Source organism: Tursiops truncatus, chromosome 9 (assembly GCF_011762595.2).
Source record: "Tursiops truncatus isolate mTurTru1 chromosome 9, mTurTru1.mat.Y, whole genome shotgun sequence".
NCBI classification, from domain to species: Eukaryota; Metazoa; Chordata; class Mammalia; order Artiodactyla; family Delphinidae; genus Tursiops; species Tursiops truncatus.
The window spans coordinates 41,173,991-41,193,688 of record NC_047042.1 but is presented as its reverse complement, the minus strand read 5'-3'; the positions used below and the strand labels follow the sequence as shown (position 1 = coordinate 41,193,688).

At 37.2% G+C, this 19,698-nt stretch overlaps 1 protein-coding gene across 1 annotated transcript in view; it reads right to left on the bottom strand.

Moving 5' to 3' along the window:
• THSD7A (thrombospondin type 1 domain containing 7A) overlaps positions 1–19,698 on the bottom strand; it is a 455,780-nt gene that overhangs the window by 159,056 nt on the left and 277,026 nt on the right. Inside the window, exon 6 of the mRNA XM_073809674.1 lies at positions 18,696–18,908. Within this exon, the coding sequence (XP_073665775.1) occupies positions 18,696–18,908 (213 nt within the window). The remainder of the gene's footprint in view (positions 1–18,695; positions 18,909–19,698) is intronic.

Sequence of the window (19,698 nt, the reverse complement as noted above, 5' to 3'; positions counted from 1 at the left end):
TTGTTAGCTGGGAGATTTTTAATCACAGTTTCAATTTGATTACTTGTGATTGGTCTGTTCATATTTTCTATTTCTTCCTGGTTCAATCTTGGGAGACAGTACCTTTCTAAGAATTTGTCCATTTCTTCCAGGTTGTCCATTTTACTGGCATAGTGTTGCTTGTAGTAGTCTCTTATGAGGCTTTGTATTTCTATGGTGTCCGTTGTAACTTCTCCTTTTTCATTTCTAATTTTATTGATTTTAGTCCTCTGCCTCTTTTTCTTGATGAGTCTGCTAAAGGTTTGTCAATTTTGTTTATCTTCTCAAAGAACCAGCTTTTAGTTTTAATGATGTTTGCTATTGTTTTCTTCTTTTCTATTTCATTTATTTTTGCTCTGATCTTTATGATTTCTTTCCTTCTACTAACTTTGGGGTTTGTTTTTTTTTGTTTGTTTTTTTTGCGGTATGTGGGCCTCTCACTGTTGTGGCCTCTCCTGTTGCAGAGCACCGGCTCTGGACGCGCAGGCTCAGCAGCCATGGCTCACAGGCCCAGCCACTCTGCGGCACGTGGGACCCTCCCGGACCGGGACACGAACCTGTGTCCCCTGCATTGGCAGGTGGACTCTCAACCACTGCCCCACCAGGGAAGCCCTTACTTTGGATTTTTTTGTTCTTCTTTCTCTAGTTCCTTTAGGTATAAGGTTAGATTATTTGAGATGTTTCTTGTTTCTTGAGGTAGGACTGTATTGCTATAAACTTCCCTCTTACAACTGCTTTTGCTGCAACCCACAGGTTTTGGATCATCGTGTTTTCATTGTCATTTGTCTCTAGGTAATTTTTGATTTCCTCTTTGATTTCTTCAGTGATCTCTTGGTTATTTAGTAGCATACTGTTTAGCATCCATGTGTTTAGATTTTTTACATTTTTTCCCCTGTAATTTATTTCTAATCTCATAGTGCTGTGGTCGGAAAAGATGCTTATTATGATTTCAATTTTCTTAAATTTACCCAGGCTTGATTTGTTGACCCAAGATGTGATCTACCCTGGAGAATGTTCTGTGTGCACTTGAGAAGAAAGTGTAATCTGCTGTTTTTAGATGGAATGTCCTATAAATATCAATTAAATCTATCTGGTCTGTAGTGTCATTTAAAGCTTCTGTTTCCTTAATTTTCTGTCTGGATGATCTGTCCATTAGTGTAAGTGAGGTGTTAAAAGTGCCCCACTATTATTGTGATACTGTTGATTTCCTCTTTTATATCTATTAGCATTTGCCTTATGCATTGAGGTGCTCCTATGGTGGGTGCATATATAATTGTTATATCTTCTTCTTGGATTGATCCCTTGATCATTATGCAGTGTCCTTCCTTGTCTCTTGTAATATTCTTTATTTAAACTCTATTGCATCTGATATGAGTATTGCTACTCCAGCTTTCTTTTGATTTCCATTTGCACAGAATATCTTTTTCCATCCCCTCACTTTCAGTCTGAATGTGTCCCTAGGTCTGAAGTGGGTCTCTTGTAGACAGCATATATATGGGTCTTGTTGTTGTATCCATTCAACGAGCCTGTGTCTTTTGGTTGGAGCATTTAATCCATTCACATTTAAGGTAATTATCGATATGTATGTTCCTACTACCATTTTCTTAATTGTTTTGGGTTTGTTTTTGTAAGTCCTTTTCTTCTCTTGTGTTTCTCACTTAGAGAAGTTCCTTTAGCATTTGTTGTAGAGCTGGTTTGGTGGTGCTGAATTCTCTTAGCTTTTGCTTGTCTGTAAAGCTTTTGATTTCTCCATCAAATCCGAATGAGATCCTTGCTGGGTAGAGTAATCTTGGTTGTAGGTTTTCCCTTCATCACTTTAAATATATCATGCCACTCCCTCTGTCTTGTATAGTTTCTGCTGAGAAATCAGCTGTTAACTTTATGGGAGTTCCCTTGTATGTTGTCATTTTTCCCTTGCTGCTTTTAATAATTTTTCTTTGTCTTTAATTTTTGTCAATTTGATTACTATATGTCTCGGTGTGTTTCTCCTTGGGTTTATCCTGTATGGGACTCTCTGTGTTTCCTGGACTTGGGTGGCTATTTCCCTTCCCATGTTAGGGAAATTTTTGACTAGAATCTCTTCAAATATTTTCTTGGGTCCTTCCTCTCTCTATTCTCTTTTTGGAACCCCTATAATGCGAATGTTGGTGCGTTTAATGTTGTCCCAGAGGTCTCTTAGGCTGTCTTCATTTCTTTTCATTCTTTTTTCTTTATTCTGTTCTGGGGCAGTGAATTCTACCATTCTGTCTTCCAGGTCAATTATCCGTTCTTCTGCCTCAGTTATTCTGCTACTGATTCCTTCTAGTGTAGTTTTCATTTCAGTTATTGTATTGTTCTCTGTTTGTTTGTTCTTTAATTCTTCTAGGTCTTTGTTAAACATTTCCTGCATCTTCTCCATCTTTGCCTCCATTCTTTTTCTGAGGTCCTGGATCATCTTCACTATCATTATTCTGAATTCTTTTTCTGGAAGGTTGCCTATCTCCACTTTATTTAGTTGTTTTTCTGGGGTTTTATCTTGTTCCTTCATCTGGTACATAATCCTCTGCCGTTTCATTTTGTCTTTCTTTCTGTGAATGTGGTTTTCATTCCACAGGCTGCAGAATTGTAGTTATTCTTGCTTCTGCTGTCTGCCTTCTGGTGGATCTCAACATCTTAATCATTGTTATGATTATGATTTAATCATTGTTATCATATAAATGATTAGATCAATTCCAGGAATACAAAGCTTAAACAACCTACTACTTCTAAGTATTAGAATTAATACAATTATGCTACCATTTTTTTCAAGTATTCCTGGCATATAAAATGTGATATTTAAAAATTACAACTTTCACCCATATTATAATAATCTATCAGTCTTCTATACTTTTATGTAGATGTTAGAGGTGTGTATGTATAACGTTTAGATATGGATTTCTTGAATAAGTATGAAAGACATCCTTACAGCTACATTATCAGGGGCTCTTTAAAAATAAAAATGTTCAGTATAACTTCTTTCTTCATTTACTTGCCAGATCACAATAATTTGGAACATTCCTTCTTTTAATTAGCATTATGACAACCTGTAAAACATCTTTCATATTCTATGAAATATATAAAACATAAATTCTAAGATATGTGGATTTCCCTACTTTCTACATTTAATGTGTCAGGGGAACAAGTGAGCATTAATAACTCTGATCAAACACAAATGCCACTACAATAAAATTCTCAGGATTATTCCTAGATCAAATTTTGTGTTAAAGACAAATATACTTCTTACTTTAGTTTAAAAAAGAATAAGAGCATCTGTCTCAACTCCCTTCCTCTCTGCTATGGTTGGAGTTTTATTTCTAAATGATCTGATTATACCACCTCCACAGCAGAACACTTTTTTTAAAAATTTATTTTTATTTTTTAAAAAATATTTCTTATACAATTTTTAAAGGTTGCTTTCCATTTACAGTTATTACAAGATACTAGCTATATTCCCCATGTTGTATAATATATCCTTGAGCCTAGTTTATACCCAATAGTTTGTATCTCCCATTCCCCCACCCTTATATTGTCCCTCCCCACCCCCTCCCCACTGGTACCACTAGTTTGTTCCCTATATCTATGAGTCTGCTTCTCTTTTGCTGTATTCTCTAGTGTGTTGTATTTTTTAGATTCCACATATAAGTGATATCATGTAGCACTTGTCTTTCTCTGTCTGACTTATTTCACTTAGCATAATGCCCTCCAAGTCCATCCATGTTGTTGCAAATGGCAAAATTTTGTTCATTTTTATGGCTGAGTAGTATTCCATTGTGTGAGTTTATGTTTGTATATATGTACCAAAGCTTCTTTATCCATTCACCTGTTGATGGACAATTAGGTTGCTTCCATTTCTTGGCAACCGTAAATAATGCTCCTATGAACGCTGGGGTGTATATATCTCTTTGATTTAGTTTTTTTTTTTTTTTTCTGGATATATATCCAGGAGTGAGGTTATTAGGTTATACGGTAGTTCTACTTTAAGTTTTTAGAAGAACCTCCATACTGTTTTCAACAGTGGCTGAACTGATTTACAATCTCACCAATAGAGCAGAAGTGTTCCCTTTTCTTCACATCCTCGCCAACATTTATTATTTCTTGTCTTTTTGATAATAGCCATCCTAACAGGTGTGAGGTGATATCTCATTGTGGTTTTGATTTGCCTTTCCCTGATGATTAGCGATGGTGAACATCTTTTCATGTGCCTGTTGACCATAGCAGAACATTTTTTAATACCAGTAGAATGGAACAGAGTTTCTTTTACTTGGCTTCTTTCATGGTCTGGTATCACTCACAAAGACTTATCTCCTTCAACTTTCCAAACACAAATTCTGTAGTGACATATCCAAATATTTTCAGCTCCTCAAACATCCCAAGTTCTTTCACACCTCTGTGCTTTTGCATAGCTGTGCATTTAGCCTAAAATAGATGGATCTTCTTAAGAATTTTTATTTATCCTTTGAGTAAACACATAAGTCATCTCCTTTTTTCAGTCACCCTTCGAGGTAGAAAGTAAACTCTACCCACTTTTCCTCTTAGCACCCTGTATTTATTTCTAGTTTAGAAATTACTGCACTATGTTAAAATGATTTGATTACACATTTTCCCATCTCCAACTAGGTGCTTGTTGGGATGGGAGAAGCTATCATTAGTATATCACATCACTAGCACATGCTACAAAATGCCTGAAACAGAGCATTAAATAAACCTTGTGGAATGGATGAATGAATGAGCCTAAGTAGCAGACTCTCACAGATCTAACCAATGTTCAAACCAATTCTAAATGTTGTTTAGAGGGTTCTAGCTCTCTCATGGCATATGGCAATGTTCTGGGTTGTGTATCCTAGAAAAACCCAAACTAAATATTTAGAAGGCTGACTACACACGTTTTTTATTTAAAAATTCCGATATAGCTCTGAATCAAAGTTGACATTATGTAATTTTAACACTGGGTTGGCCAAAAATTTCATTCAGGTTTTTCTGTAAGATGTTATGGAAAAACCCGAATGAACTTTTTGACCAATCCTCCATTAAAAAGTACCAGGCAGAAATTTTGTGACATCATGTCATTTCTATGATGTCTACAATGATGTCCAGCAATGGAATGTTTCAATGTCAAAGGAGTAGAAGAGAATGGGAAGGATAAAAAGCATCTTGTAACAATTGCGGCAAAAAAAAAAAAAAAGATGCCTTGAGGCACTTTAGACACTACACCATTTCTGCTGACCTACTTCTGCTTTGGTAAGGACAACTGATGTTTTCTTTATCTAACATTAAATGCTCTGAAGATATAAAACAAGTTCTTCTTCTTCCAACCAGACTGTTGCCCTGCATTCTTTTTACTAAGAAATCTTCTGTAGAAATTAGCTTATTCAGAAAAGCCACTTTTGACCCTTCTTTAGCATAAAGGTTTTGCAAATGGTTCATAGACATATTCTTAAGGAATATAGAGATTGAATAATTGCTTAGAGGCGAATTTTGGATACATCTGGGAGTATGAGCCCATGTAGCCACTCATTCAAAGTGGGAACTAACTTCCTAGTCTCTTTCTGTATTAGTTAGATCTATTCTGGGATAGAAATAATGAAGAGACTTTACTGGTTTAAATAATGACCTCAGGTAAGGATTAAAAATGGCTTCAGGTGAGGATAGTATAGATTCAATGGCTCAAATGGTACCAACAAATACCTCCACCCCTGTCTTTTATAGTATCAACTTTATATAGTGACTCTGGATAGCTCCAGTATCTCTTTTAATTTCTTCTGCACGAGTTCTTGGGTGTATTCTCTCTTGCTAGCCCAAACTGGGTCATACACTCATCCTTAAAGCAATCACTATGGCAAAGTAGATAGAATACAGCTTTGGCAAGTACAATCCCAGCAAACCTTGTGAATACGTTTGGGGGATGGATGAATTCTTCAAAGAAAAATCAGAGGCACAGTTAATGAGAGAAGAGAATGAATGAATGTTGAGGAGGCAAGTAACACATGATGAACACATATCTTCAAAAATTTTACATCAATTTAGCAATTTTTTTAATCAAGGATTTAAGACTTTAATATATAAAATCAAAGATTTAAAAATTTTACTTGTTAATTTACTTAAATTCTTTACCCCCTTTTAGCCTGTTGGTAAAGCTGAAAATCAAGTAAATGCACTGTATTAATCTTATAGATTTTCATACCTTATTTCCCATTTCAACACTAGGTGCTCCTGAAATAAGAAACCTCAGATTGAGGGTCACAGCTAAGCCTTACTTCCTAACGTGGATTTTTGGGGAGTATTTTGGGATACCAGTGGTCTTAAAGTTTGAAGATTACTATAGATTTATTTTCTCAGATATTTAATTGCCATTCCACAAAAACATTCCCTGATCTGATATATAAACCAAGTGAAGTCCAGTTTCTGACTAGCTTATTATCTCTCTAAGGAAAGAGAGAAAATTACAATTATCTGTGCATGACACAGTGCAATTCTTACATCATATGAATATAAAATGCATAGTCATAATCTATACTTTAAAAACAGCAATATGTTATGAGAATTAATTTTCAAAATTTGGTCAAATTCAAATAATCTTAGTTCTCTTCAGAAGACATTACTAGCTCAATACTAATTTGAATCACTAGCATGTGTCAAGTGGAAAAAAAGAAACATCAATTCAGACATCTATTTCCTTGTGTAACAGGTGAAAGGATTTTCTATGATGAAATTTTACTATTATATAATATTTATTATATTCTGATCGCTAATAGAACAAAGAAGCAGGCATCATTTCTGTAAGGATATATATATAATATATATATATCCTATATCATATATATACATATGCTTTTGAAAATACACTTATTTTATTATATATATATATATATATATACACACACATATGCTTTTGAAAATACACTTATTTTATGAGAGTGTTATGAAAATAAATGAGATCGACTGTAAATCATTTGATCGGTATGGGTAAGTAATAAAATTCTTATCCTTAGCCAAAGAAACAAACAAAAAAGAATGGTTTTTGTGCTTAGTTCCCTTTTTCACTATTGAACTCATCTCAAATGAATGATAGTAACAACAAATACTTAAACAATATTTATTATGTGTCAGGCACAATTCTTAGCACTTAACTTATATTAACTCATTTATACTCTACAACAATATTATGAGTAGGTAACTGTACTATCCTAGTTTCACAGATGAGGAAACTTAGTCACAGAGGATTTAAGTAACTTGCCAAAGAAAATGGTAAAGTTAGCATCTGAACCCATACTTAGTGCTTCAGTGACTGGGCTCCAGAAAATTGAATCTCAGCAAAAGTCAGACTAATGATAAAATCCTGTTAGAAGAATCCTTCAGATTATAGGTTTTTATGAACAATCTGTTTATTTTTTCTCTTTATGCAAATGCAGTGGCTGTTTTGCTCTGGTGTACTGGGACTTGAGAGTAATGGAATTTGAAGGCATATTGAGATGGTAATAGAGTGTGCAATTTGGTGTCATGCTTTATCTGACATCTGAGAGGCAAAGTTTGAATTTGCAGTGAGAGCATTAACAAAAGTTTACTTAAGGAGAAATTGAGAGCCATTTCCTGAAAGGATGTGATGTTTAGGAATAAAAGAAAGCAAGAAATTGGTGATGAATCAGAGATTCATTATTGACAATCTGTTATATGGAGCACAGGGCTAGGAAATAGGTATACCAAAATAAATAAGGCATGATTCCTAACCCACAGTAACTAATAGTATAGAGGGGATAATGGGTAATAGTAAAGTGGAAAAAACCAAATTCTATAAAATGTACAATGATGTAATAAACAGAAGGACAGAAAGACGACTGGTAAAAGGACCAGAAGAGATCAGGGGAGACATTCTGTGATTCCCAAATAGCTCTGAACTTTATGCAGAAGGCAACAGGAAGCCAGCAAGAGATTTTAAGCAGTTAAATTATATGATCAAGAGAGGATGTTTGGTGGGAGACCTGTGAATCCCCAGATAAGGAAAATCTGATCCCAGGATCCCACTATCTCTATTAACTACCTTAATTCTTCCTAGACAATCAGTTTAACTCTTTTAACCCCTTCCATTGTTGCAACCCTTATCTAAGGCTCACAACTGTCTCTCACCTGAATTATTGCAATAGCCTCTTCACTGTTTCTTATCTACTCTTTCAAAGTTGATTCTCAACAAAGCAACATGAACGATTCTTTAAAAACAAAAGTCATCTCCCGTTACTTGTCTGCTCAAACCCTGCAATAGATTCCAACTTAGTCAGACTGAAAGCCAAAGCCCCTTAGTGGTCTTACTCCTCTATAAACTCCTCTAACCTCATCGCTGATTATTCTGCCCCTAATTCACGCTATGCCAACCACACTGGCCACCTTGTTGTTCCTCAGATTCAAAGCAGTTCCCATCTCAGGGTGTTGCATTTGGTGTTCCTTCTGCCTAGAACATTATCTTCCCAGATTCTCATGGGGCTGGCTTCTCCACCTCCTTTATGTCACTTCACAGTTGTCACTCTATCAGCAGGACTGAGCAAATTGTGGTGCTATCAACTAGGTGAGGAAAACTGGAGGAGAAACCAGTTTTGGAGGAGAGATGATGAGTTTGACTTTGGTACATACTGATTTTGAAATGCCAGTAGGGTTTAGTTGGAGCTTCCAGGTAGAGCTCAAAAGCAGAAGGTTGAAAGGGAATGTTAACATTTAAACAGGAAGCACAGAAAGAGTACAGCATACAGGAAACAGAGGAAGTAGCCTGTGGTAGATTAAATATGTCTACAAATTCTGACAAGAAACTCCCATCAAAAGGTATAATTGAGTCCATTATCCCTTGAATCTGGCCAGCCCTGGGACTGTCTTTGACCCAAAGAAGAAGTAGCCTTATGACTGTTCCAGAACCCAGGCATTACAAGGTCTTTCATCTGTTTTGCCCTTCTGGAACACTGCCCTGGGATCACCTTGAAAAGAAGCTGGTCTAGTCTACAGGGCTATGACAAGACACATGGAGGAAAAATGAAGTACCCTCATTGATATTAGTGAGGCCAACTTGGACATCATCCATGCCAGCCCTCCAGCTCACTGCAGCTGCACCAGTGATCCCAGCAGGAACCAATAGAGGAACTGCCCAGCCAACCAACAGAATTGAGAAAAAATTTTTTTTAAATCATTAAGTTTAGGGTGGTTTGTTACGCAGCATATGTATCTGGTAGAAAACTTGGTACCTAGAAATGGGGTGCTTCTTCACCATAAACCTAAAACATATAGCAATGGCTTTGAGACTTGGGGTAGGTAAAGGTTAAAAAATAGGTGAGAAGATTGTTAATGGAGGATGGAGACAGAAAAGGTTGTTAATGGAAGATGTAACATCATCATGTTACATACTGATGGAAAAATTCTCATAACTGTTGCTTATAGAAACTTGCAAGACAGAAAACGTATCTAATGGACCTATAAATCTAGACATTTCCAGAAAAGAGGTTAGAAGTGTCAATTTAATTTTTTTACCCTGAGAATGATGATATAGGGAGAGAAATAAACTAAAAAAAGAATAATCAGTGTGCAGTTGGAATTAAGATGATGCCATGATATACTGAAATGGAAAATAAAATTGTTTCTCAGCCCTGGTTAGCTGGTAAAAGATTTTCAGAGAAATATATGGCCTAAGGTAAAAATCAACTCAAGGATGTAGCTAAAAATTCTTTGATAAGACCTTAGAAAGATTTAAGTGGTATTTAGAAGACTCCCTGACTTTTAAAAGGCCTCTAAAAATCTTAAAGGTAGTTTCCACAGCAGCCTCATACATGGCCCAAAGTAAAGAGAGGCTTTTTCAAAAACAAATCATCCAAATTACGGCTATGGCTTTGGTGCCACGGAGTGACTTCCAATGAGATTCTTAAGAAACCCAAAACCATTTAAGAGTGTTATATTGATAAAAACACTGTCAGCTTGGTCTCAGAGAAACTGCAATATTTCAAAATGAATAAAAGGACTCCAGGCTCTCCGATTTACATGTGCAGAAGGCAGACTGAGAAAGTTCCTCAGCTATAAATGTGAGCCATTTCTTATGGAAAAGGCAAGACATTTTATGGAAAATCCAAGATCCCAGGGTGAAGAACAAAGAGCCAAGGAGAAAAATGGGCTACGGAACCACTCTCAGAAAACAAAAATAGGCTTAGATCAAGGAATTTTCCCTGCCCCTGGTATAGGGGAGACAGGCTGGGTCTTAGAATTGATGTAGACCAGAAACTGCTGAACGTTTCCTAGTTTTCTCATCTTTGAGTGGGAGAGTCTATTCTGATTTTCTGGTCCCTGTTACATCATTGTATGTTGTATGTGTGGAGAAGGTTATCTTGTGTTTTTTTGTTCAAAGCCCTCTGATTCAAGAGTAGCCATACCCTAGAAACCAAAATTTCCGATTTCAATCTGAAATCAGGTTCTTCTGACAAGTAACATAAAACAAGGATTATATGAAGTCATTATCTCAAAGAAAATCATTTTTCATAAATCACTTTGTGAAAAGCACCACACTAGTGTATAGTAAGATCTTGAAGGAATATGTATGTTAGGTGCAGGACAAAAGAGTTTCATTTGGGGGGGAAAGTTAATTATCTGAATGATTCAAATTTTTATTACATCTACAAATTAAAATATCTTTCAATATGAGAGTTATATTTTCCATGTCTTGACACCTTAAATAATTATTCAGACATTCAGCTAAACAGATAGATTCTGTAGGACTGAGTCCTTTCTAAACTCACAGGAAAGGTTTCTGAATACAGGATTTAATTAATAATAAGAAGATTTAAGCACTACAATAAACTCCTTTTTTAAAACTTAGAAAGGAATAACAATATACAAGTAAGGGACAAAAGCACTTGAAATTTACAAGGTTTTAAAATAAGCACTAATCCTATCATCTGAGATAATTTTTTTTGATGTGTGCGTGGTATTATGTGGAAGATACAGAGCACAATTCTGTTTAAGAAGTCAAGTTCTATCATTTTAATTTGATCAAATGAGACTGTCATATTATTTGTACATGATAAGAGCCTATATATTTATTTTTATATTTTCTGATTTTTATTTTTCCCCTCAAAAAATCTATAATTAATGGAGAGCATTAAATGACTTTGAAAGGCACAGGAAAGAATTTGACAAATTGCCTCATGGGGCAAAACAGCTCCTCTGAAAGTAAGAGCTCAAAGCAAATACGTGAAAAAAATACAAATAAGAAAAGAGTAGCCACACCCGAATTGTTGTCCCCGAGATGCCTCATCTATATTTGAACTAGATGCAGAACATGAGATAGTGAACTTTAAGCCTGATGGCATAACTGCATGAGAATTCTGATGGTCTCCAGTGGAAAAGGGGTGTACTTTGCATGTGGGAGGAGTGAAAACAATTGTGACCAGAGGGTGGACTGTAGTGAATTAAATTCTTTGCCACAATTCTTCATAACGTCTCTCATCAAGCGGTAGAGCCTATTTCTCTCCTCATTAAATCTGAGTTGTCAACAGGACCTCCTTTGACCAAAAGAATGTGGCCGAAGTGACACTGTAAAAGTTCAAGAGGCTTGTCAGCTTCTGTTTCTGTCCTTTTAAAAGCAGTGCCCTACAACCACCAGGTAAGGAAGCTGGTCCAGCTTAACGGAGAATGAGAGCCCCTGTGAAGAAGCACCAATGCACCTTAGCAGGCAGTTAGCATCAGATGCAAAATACGTGAGGGAGCCCATCATGGATCTTCCTCCAGTCACAGCCAAACCTCTCTGAGTGAGCACAGTAAAACTGGAACAGGAACTCCGCAGAATCATGGGAAATCCTAACTGGTTTTGTTTTCAGCCAGAGAGTTTTGAAGTGGCTTGTTATCCGGCAACAGTTAAATGATACACGGCCTGAGAGGGAGGAAAGACATCAGAGGAATGGAGAATCAATGAAATCAAGGGAAAACGAAGTCTGACAGGGGAGATAAGAGATGAGCAAAGTCACAGAAGCAAAAAAGGGAAGGATAAGGTAAGGGATGAGATGCATCTGTTAGGTTGAAAGATGTGCCTTCTATCGTACTGGCTTTTACTGACCCAGCTATGAGAAAACTGGCTGCCCTGGGTTGTGTTAAGGCACTTGACCACTTATAAAGTGAAAGACTGTTTTCTTTTGCATTTGCCATTTGAAGTGGTAGATAAACCTTAGGGGGAAATTTATATCATCCTATTAAGTGGCAAGCAAACTACTGTTCACTCAACTTTCATCTGAGGTTTCTGCTATAACTAACCTACTATTAAGAAGAAAATTCCTTATAAAACGCTACCCTTTGCTAAGACATTGCTATGCAAAAGAACGCTGGCTCAATCCTGATGGCTTCCTTATAAACAAAAAAATACTTTTTATTTACAGTATATCAAAAGATATTATAATACACATACCACACACACGCACACGCGCACACACACACACACACACACAGAATATAGATCAGGGTATCTGATGCCAGATTTTTTAAGGCCAGAATAAAATTGTGATTACTACAAACCAATACTGAAGAATAACCTATTGTCTTAAATGTTCTAAAAGGCTATAATGACTTTCATCTTTACAACAAATTGAATAGAGAATCTCAATGCAATTATAGGAAACAAACTCTTACCAACAGTGTTAGATGATCCTAATTGTAAAGTAAGGGACCTTAGATTTAAGCATAATATCCAACCTAATTATATTGCAAACGCATTAAATGGCATAGCCTTCTACAGGAAGGAAACTCCTTAGTTGATTTATTGCTTAAATTATGGAAAAACAATTCAGTTAAAGGACGTATTCTTGCATTTAAAAGATCAGCTTTTCCATGTAATGACTGTGTAATCTGCGTTAAGAAGCAGATTCCAGTTCCAAAGAGTGATCATGCTTTTGAAATTGTGTTCTCAGCTAGCTCCACAGATATTTCAATTGATCTGAACTTGAGCTCTTGCCAGTTTTTGAAGCAAATCCTAGGTTAGTTTCCCTTATAAACTTAAACAAATTTTATCTTAAGTTTTCATCACTCCTCCTTGTGTATTATGATGTTCTTGTCCATCACTGATAAATAATTATGAAAAGATATAGCACAGAAGGTATTATCCTGATGGAAAAAAGCAAAAATATACTTTTTGTCTCCTCTGTCTCACAATTTATCAGTCATTTCTAGGGTGATCTTATTACTTATTCTCCAAACCAGGACAATTTCGGGGACAAATGGGAGTGCTATCAATAATGACCTCAAGAAAATGGTACTATCCTGATCAAACCCATGAGACCAAATCACCCATTTCATACCAAAGGGTATTTCCAGTTATCTGTGGCCATCCTCAAACTTTTTCTCTTTCTTCCTTAAGATCCTTACTCTCACTTCTCCTCCTAGAACTATCTTTCATTCTCTTTTATCATTCCCAAACTGCTTACCTCTCTCCCCATACTACCAGAAGTAACTTAAAAATTCTCTTATTTTGCAGAACTCAGGTCTTCTCTTATCATCCAGGCAATGTAGAGAGTACTGCAGATTTGTCAACCAAAACTGTCCCAAAGTGTTTCCCTAAACTGGAAACTATATCCTCATGGGGATTCCTCTGTAGTATAGAAGACACTGTTACCAGGTTTTAGGTTTGCTTTAGTATACACACATTTATACTCCTTCCCACCATATTTGGATCTCCCTCCTATACAGTGTTCTTGCCCAGCTTGGAGCCCTAAAGACTCCTTTTACTGGATCTTTGCACCCATCTATCAGATTCTGCTGCTTATATCTCATTCTTGGCCTTTAGCTGAATGGCCTTGGGCACTAGGGTGGTCTGGCCAATATAGAGAGCTGGAAGTTTCCTGGACCCACCTTCCTCCTCCCAGCCAGCATCTGTGCACCAATCGTGACTGGTGTGAGAGTATAAAATCCCAGCTCCTTTACTTCTAAAGCTAGAAGCTTTAGGGTTTAATTTACACTCCAGAGTGTCTCACCTAATTAGACTGAGACTGCAACTCTGGTGTTCCCTGCAGAAAACAGTTAACTTAGCAGGCCTGAGAGTTATCCTTAGACACTTGCTCACTAGGCTGGCCTTTGGCTTGCCTCTGGGACCTTGAATTTCTGGAGGGCTCCACATTCTCTAAATGATAAGTGTTGCTCAGGGGGCTTAAAGTATTCAGACGAACAACGTGCCTTATACTGAACACCTGCTTTCCTTCTGGGAGTCTGGAATTTTGGTATGTGTTAGGCAGAGGGTGACTGCATAGCTGAGCCAATATAAACCCTGGACTCCTAGGCTCAGGTGAGTTTCCCAGGTAGACAACACTTCACTGGTGGAAAAATTATGCATCATCAATTTGACTCCGCTGGGAGAGGACTCTTGGAAGCTTGTGCCTGGTTTTCTCTGGACCTTGCCCCATGTGCCTTTTTCTCTTGCTAATTTTGCTTTGTACTCTTTTGATGAAATGAATCATAGCTGTGGGTATGACCATATGCTGAGTTCTGTAAGTTCCCCTAGTTAATTAAAGAACCTGGGGGTGGTCTTGGGAACCCAAGACACACTCTCCTTTCACTATTTTGCTTCTTTATTCCCCCTTCTCTTACTGGCTTCCCCTGGGAGCACATCTTTAATAAACTGTGGGCATCCTAATCCTTGACATGGCCTATGTTTCTAGGAGGGCTTATGAATATTCTCAACCAGACAAAATATTAGTTTCAACTATAAGCTCTGTAGTTTCTCTCTTTCTATTCCTGGAATGATTTGCTCCTTACCCTGTCCTCTTTATTCCACATATCTTTATCCCCCTCCAAACTGTTACTCTTTAATAAATATATATTTGGACAAATTAATTCAGTGTTTATATAATTTGTAAATTGTATACAAATTGTAGTACAAGGCTTAAAATACAGCAGAGCAGTACTTCGCCCCATTTCTCCCCATACTGAGTCCTGTTTTCCAGAGACAAAAAATTTCCATTTTTTTAAGGAGCTTATTCCTGATTTACCTCAAGATATCAGGTGTGCCCTTACATTCCTCTTAACACTGAATACCTGGGGAAAGAAGAGTACAACATAAACTACTTGGGAAATAAATAGCATTCAAGTCTTCCCTTCCATCTACTCATATGTGGATACATATCTCATTCCAGTAGGAAGAAACTGGTGGTAAAAATTCAGAAAGACTAAGCAGTCGCATGACAAGCCCGTGCCTGGGATATTAAGTTCATCTTCAACCATCTTTCACGGTCAGTTCTTTTGGTACTTCTGATGCTATACAGAAATGGTTCCCCCCAAAAAAAGGCAGAAAAAAATTACTTTAAAGGCTTGCTTCAGTATTACTCTCTTAGCGTTCTTAATCATAGGTCTTCTTCAGCGTTACCCAAATCCAGCCAGTATGCTTTGGTGCTGGGAATCTTTGGGTAACAGAATCAGGTCTTAGGTTCCACCAAAACAATCCTTTTGTCATTTTAGTACAGTGATTCACAAACTTCATTGTGTATCAGAACTATCCAGAAAGCTTCATAAAAATGCAGCTTTCTGGGACTTGCCTCCATAGACTGTAATTAAGTCCATAGATAAGACAGGAATCTGACACTCCTTTACAAATACCAATAACAAAACTGTGGTTTTGAAATTCACACAGAAAGGTGTCAATACTCTGATATCTAGCATAGAACACATGGTAATGAAATATAGATGGTATCATTTATCTTCTTTCAACAGAGGGGAGGGAAATATGGAAACAATACTTGGTTTACAGTATCCTTAAGTAATCAATAAGATTATAGATTATTTTTTGACTTTCAGCCTAATAGCCTTGCTTTCTTCTGTCTCTAACCAACCAATTTGGGAAACAAAATACTCTTGCCTCACCAATTTACACCTTTACATAAAACACAAACAAATTTTGCAGAAACTGAAAGAAAGCAGATTTGGGGTTTTCTCATAGGTTTAACATTCTCTAGGATTCCACTCGGCACCCTGACGCATTACCACCAGACCTTTAGAGTAGTTCCTCTATGTGTGCCCACAGGTCTGGGATTGCTTTTCTGACAATCTTTAAATTATGAGTAATATTTTTTTCTGTTACACATAAAATGTTTCTCTCTTCCTGGACAGTCTAGTTGTCTTCTGAGATCTCTTTCACCTTGCATTTTTGTTACACCCCTCTGTCAGACAATCTACATGAAACTCCTCCTGGGTGCTCTCTCAACCCTCTGTCAACCCTGTTCCTGAGAAGATAATTGGAAAATGGACAATCACAGCAGCAGCCAATCCTAATGATCTCAGAAGCCTGGGTAAAGAACACTTCAGAAAAAAAGAGACTTTAAATGCTTTGAGATAGATCATTAACAAAGTGGTGAAATTTGTGAGGAAGGTGGGAGAAAAAAGTCTTTCTACTATTTGCTAGATTCACTCGAGAATTAGGCTCTAATTCTTCACTTCCCTAGTTGAGCTTTAACTTAATTATAAAACAAAATCTATAGCCACAGCCAGGCCTAGAGGTAGAGTCTGTACAACTAATCAACTTTAATTCCCTGGGCTCGATTTAATTACAAAACGACATTTGGTGCAGCTGCTAAACACTTCCCAGGTGACCACATAATACGGTTGTAGTATTTACAGGTCTCCAGCTTTTGCACTGATTCGCACAGCACAATTATGTTTCAGTTATATATAAATTTGAACAGCCTCTAGGATTTATAATAAAACATTTTCTTGATTTTCTATATTCCTGTAGTTGAGGCAGTTAAAACACTGAATCGCACAATAACTAATACATGTCAGGGAGTAAAATGTGATGACAGAGGAGATGTCCTGATAATGAACAATAATAACAAACTGAATGTTAGCAACACATTTCTGACCTTTTAAAATTAATTCTGTTTGTTAGGTGGACAAAGTGAAACCAGCTTATGTATACTGAGTTATCAATTTGCCTTTTAGGTTATAACATACATTACTTTCCAACATAACTAGACATATCTAACTCATTCTTCTTCTTGTTCTTTAATGTTCCACAAGACAATTTAGGAGGTGATTATATGTGCTACATAGTACTTTTTAGCTGACAGAATTAAAATTAACCACTGTTGTTTTTAAAATAGCCACCTCCTCCAGTACATTTCAAATATACTCAATTTGCACAAACATCCAGGAAGACCACTGCAATACGTGAGACCTGATTTTTCATTTTATAATATTTAGGCAGAGGTTCCATGCACAACTAACTTTTCATCTTAAGAGTTTTTTTCAACTTAGTCCATGCAAATATACTTTTTATAATATCTGGGATCCCAGTTCCTCCCTAGGTCTATAGGAGGATAAGAAAAATTATTTAAATTGAGAAAAAGGAATCAAGAAGCAGTATCATTAAGGAAGTCACTAACGATACTACAGAGAAAAAAGCGGCATTCATCGTAAAATAGCTGGGGCAATAATCCCCTCTTCACCTTCCAACTTCAAGTGCTGGTTCAGATTTTAGCTAATGCTGTCCTGCATGACTACCTTGGACCCTGGACAAAGACAGCACTGTAGGTTTCAAAGTTGAAAGGCTAATTTCTCAGTACTAGCAGTGTCTGTCAGTCTCTTACCCCAGAGAGTATCTTTCTCTACTGAGCAGTGATTGAGTCACAGGAGGTAACAATTCTGCTTGCTGGAAGAAAATACGATGGAAGGAATCACGACGGTTACCAGATGTTCCAGTGCCCCTGAGGGGGCACCAGAACGTTCCTGCATATGCTGTAAACAGCATCAACTGTCAACCGTGGGACCCTGGGGTGTGGTGCTCATGCTGCTCTGATGTGCAGAGTCTCAGAGTTGGAAGAACCTTGAAGATGCTCTTAGCCAGAGGTTTTACACTACGTCTCGGGGAGTTCTTTGTTTCCTAAGTGTGATTCAGGCATTGCTGAACAATAAGGGGGAATCTCCCTGAAACAGTTGCAGCACTCTTGGAAAGAATGTAAAGATCTTAAGTCAGGGCTGAAAGCAAGACAGGATATTTTATCCAACAAAAATCAGTCGTAAAAGTCCAAGGTAATTCCTATGGTTCAAGGAAAGAACTTTGTGGAAAATCCCTGTCCCAGTGGCTCTATGACATTCCTAGAAGGGAGGCCCTAGAGCTCAGAAGGTTGATTCAGGAACTCTAGGCTGCAATAGGCCTCGTGGCTTGGAAGTCTGGAAATTAAAATATATTACTAGGACACAGTATCAGGGTGGGAGACGAAGGCTTCTAAAGGCAAGTCAACCAATGCTTACAACCCTTCATTATTTACATATCACTTTCCATGGCAAATAGGAAAATAAAACACTTAGAAAAATGTTACCTTTCCTTGTTATTTTAAAATTTGTCAATTTTACACATTGCCTTGATGATGGTTTCTTATTCTATGATACCTGTTTTCAAAGTAAAGAATACCTTGTGATTGTTCAAGACCCTCTCCACAGCCACCATCAGGAAGGAAGAAAGGAAGGAAGGGAGGAAGGAAAGGAGGAAAGGAGGGAGGGAGGGAGGGAGGGGAGGGAGGGGAGGAAAGGAAGGAAAGGAAGGGGCAGCTATTTCTGTGTTTGTAAATGGAACCAGCTATGATGTGAGAAGACATGAGATTTTAACATAAGGAAAACTGTATCTCCAGGGTCAAACAGACATCCATAAAAACAGGATAGATAATCTTTCTCACCATCACTGTTGATGCACACAACCTCTTGAATTTGAGTGCCTGGACCACACTCCCTTCCATTATCTGGTTCACAGTCTCCTAGCCTCACTGCTTTCCAGTCATAGCAGGATGGCTCCTCACAGGGAATGGCTTCCAGTAAGTGAGGGCAGCTGCCAGCGCCCCCAGAGCCTCCAGTGGGCTCATTGGTAATGTGCCGTTTCCTCAGTTTAAAACCTGAATTGTTGGGGAAGGAAAATATTTACTGTTACCATCATGCGCTGAATACTTCAGAAGGCTGAATGAAATTCCAAGTGAAAGCTGGATGAGGGTAGAGGGTAGAATTCATATCTGCTTTAATCACTAGTGTATCCTCACACTCTAGATTAATATGAGCTCATTAACAATTTATTAAATGAATAAACAGAATGGCCAAAGAGGGACTTTTGGTGTCAGCTTACTACAGTAAAAGTCAAGCAAGAATGGGCTGGAGAGAGATAAAGAGAAAGAGAGACAGAGAGAGAGGTGATTGGTTGATTTGGAAAGTCTGTAGTTGTAAAATGTTCAAAGACACAATAAAATCTCAACCTATTCAGAAATATTCATGACCAGACACAAGTGCTATTACTTTGAATTCCTCAACAGGATCACCTGGTTAAATTTGAAAAGGAACCTCTGAGAAGTTGGATGGTTTCAGGAAACTGTCTCTTGAAGGCTTAGTTGAATTTAGACTCTCCAGAAATTTGAACTCGGGATATAAACCATCTGGGCTCTAACAAGGAGTATTCAAAGTCCTGCTATGTGCTTTAATAACACCTAAGTGTTGCCCTTTCTGACAATGTATAACAAAATTAATAAGTCTGTCTACTGCTATGTGAATATATTGGAATCACTAGAAAACTGTCCTTTGAAACAAAATAGAAAAATGTTTTCAATTACTAGATCATGTGAAAATTACTCTACCAGGCCGAACATGTAGTAAACAATTGCATTTATTCTATTCCTTTTAGATATATTATTTGCATCA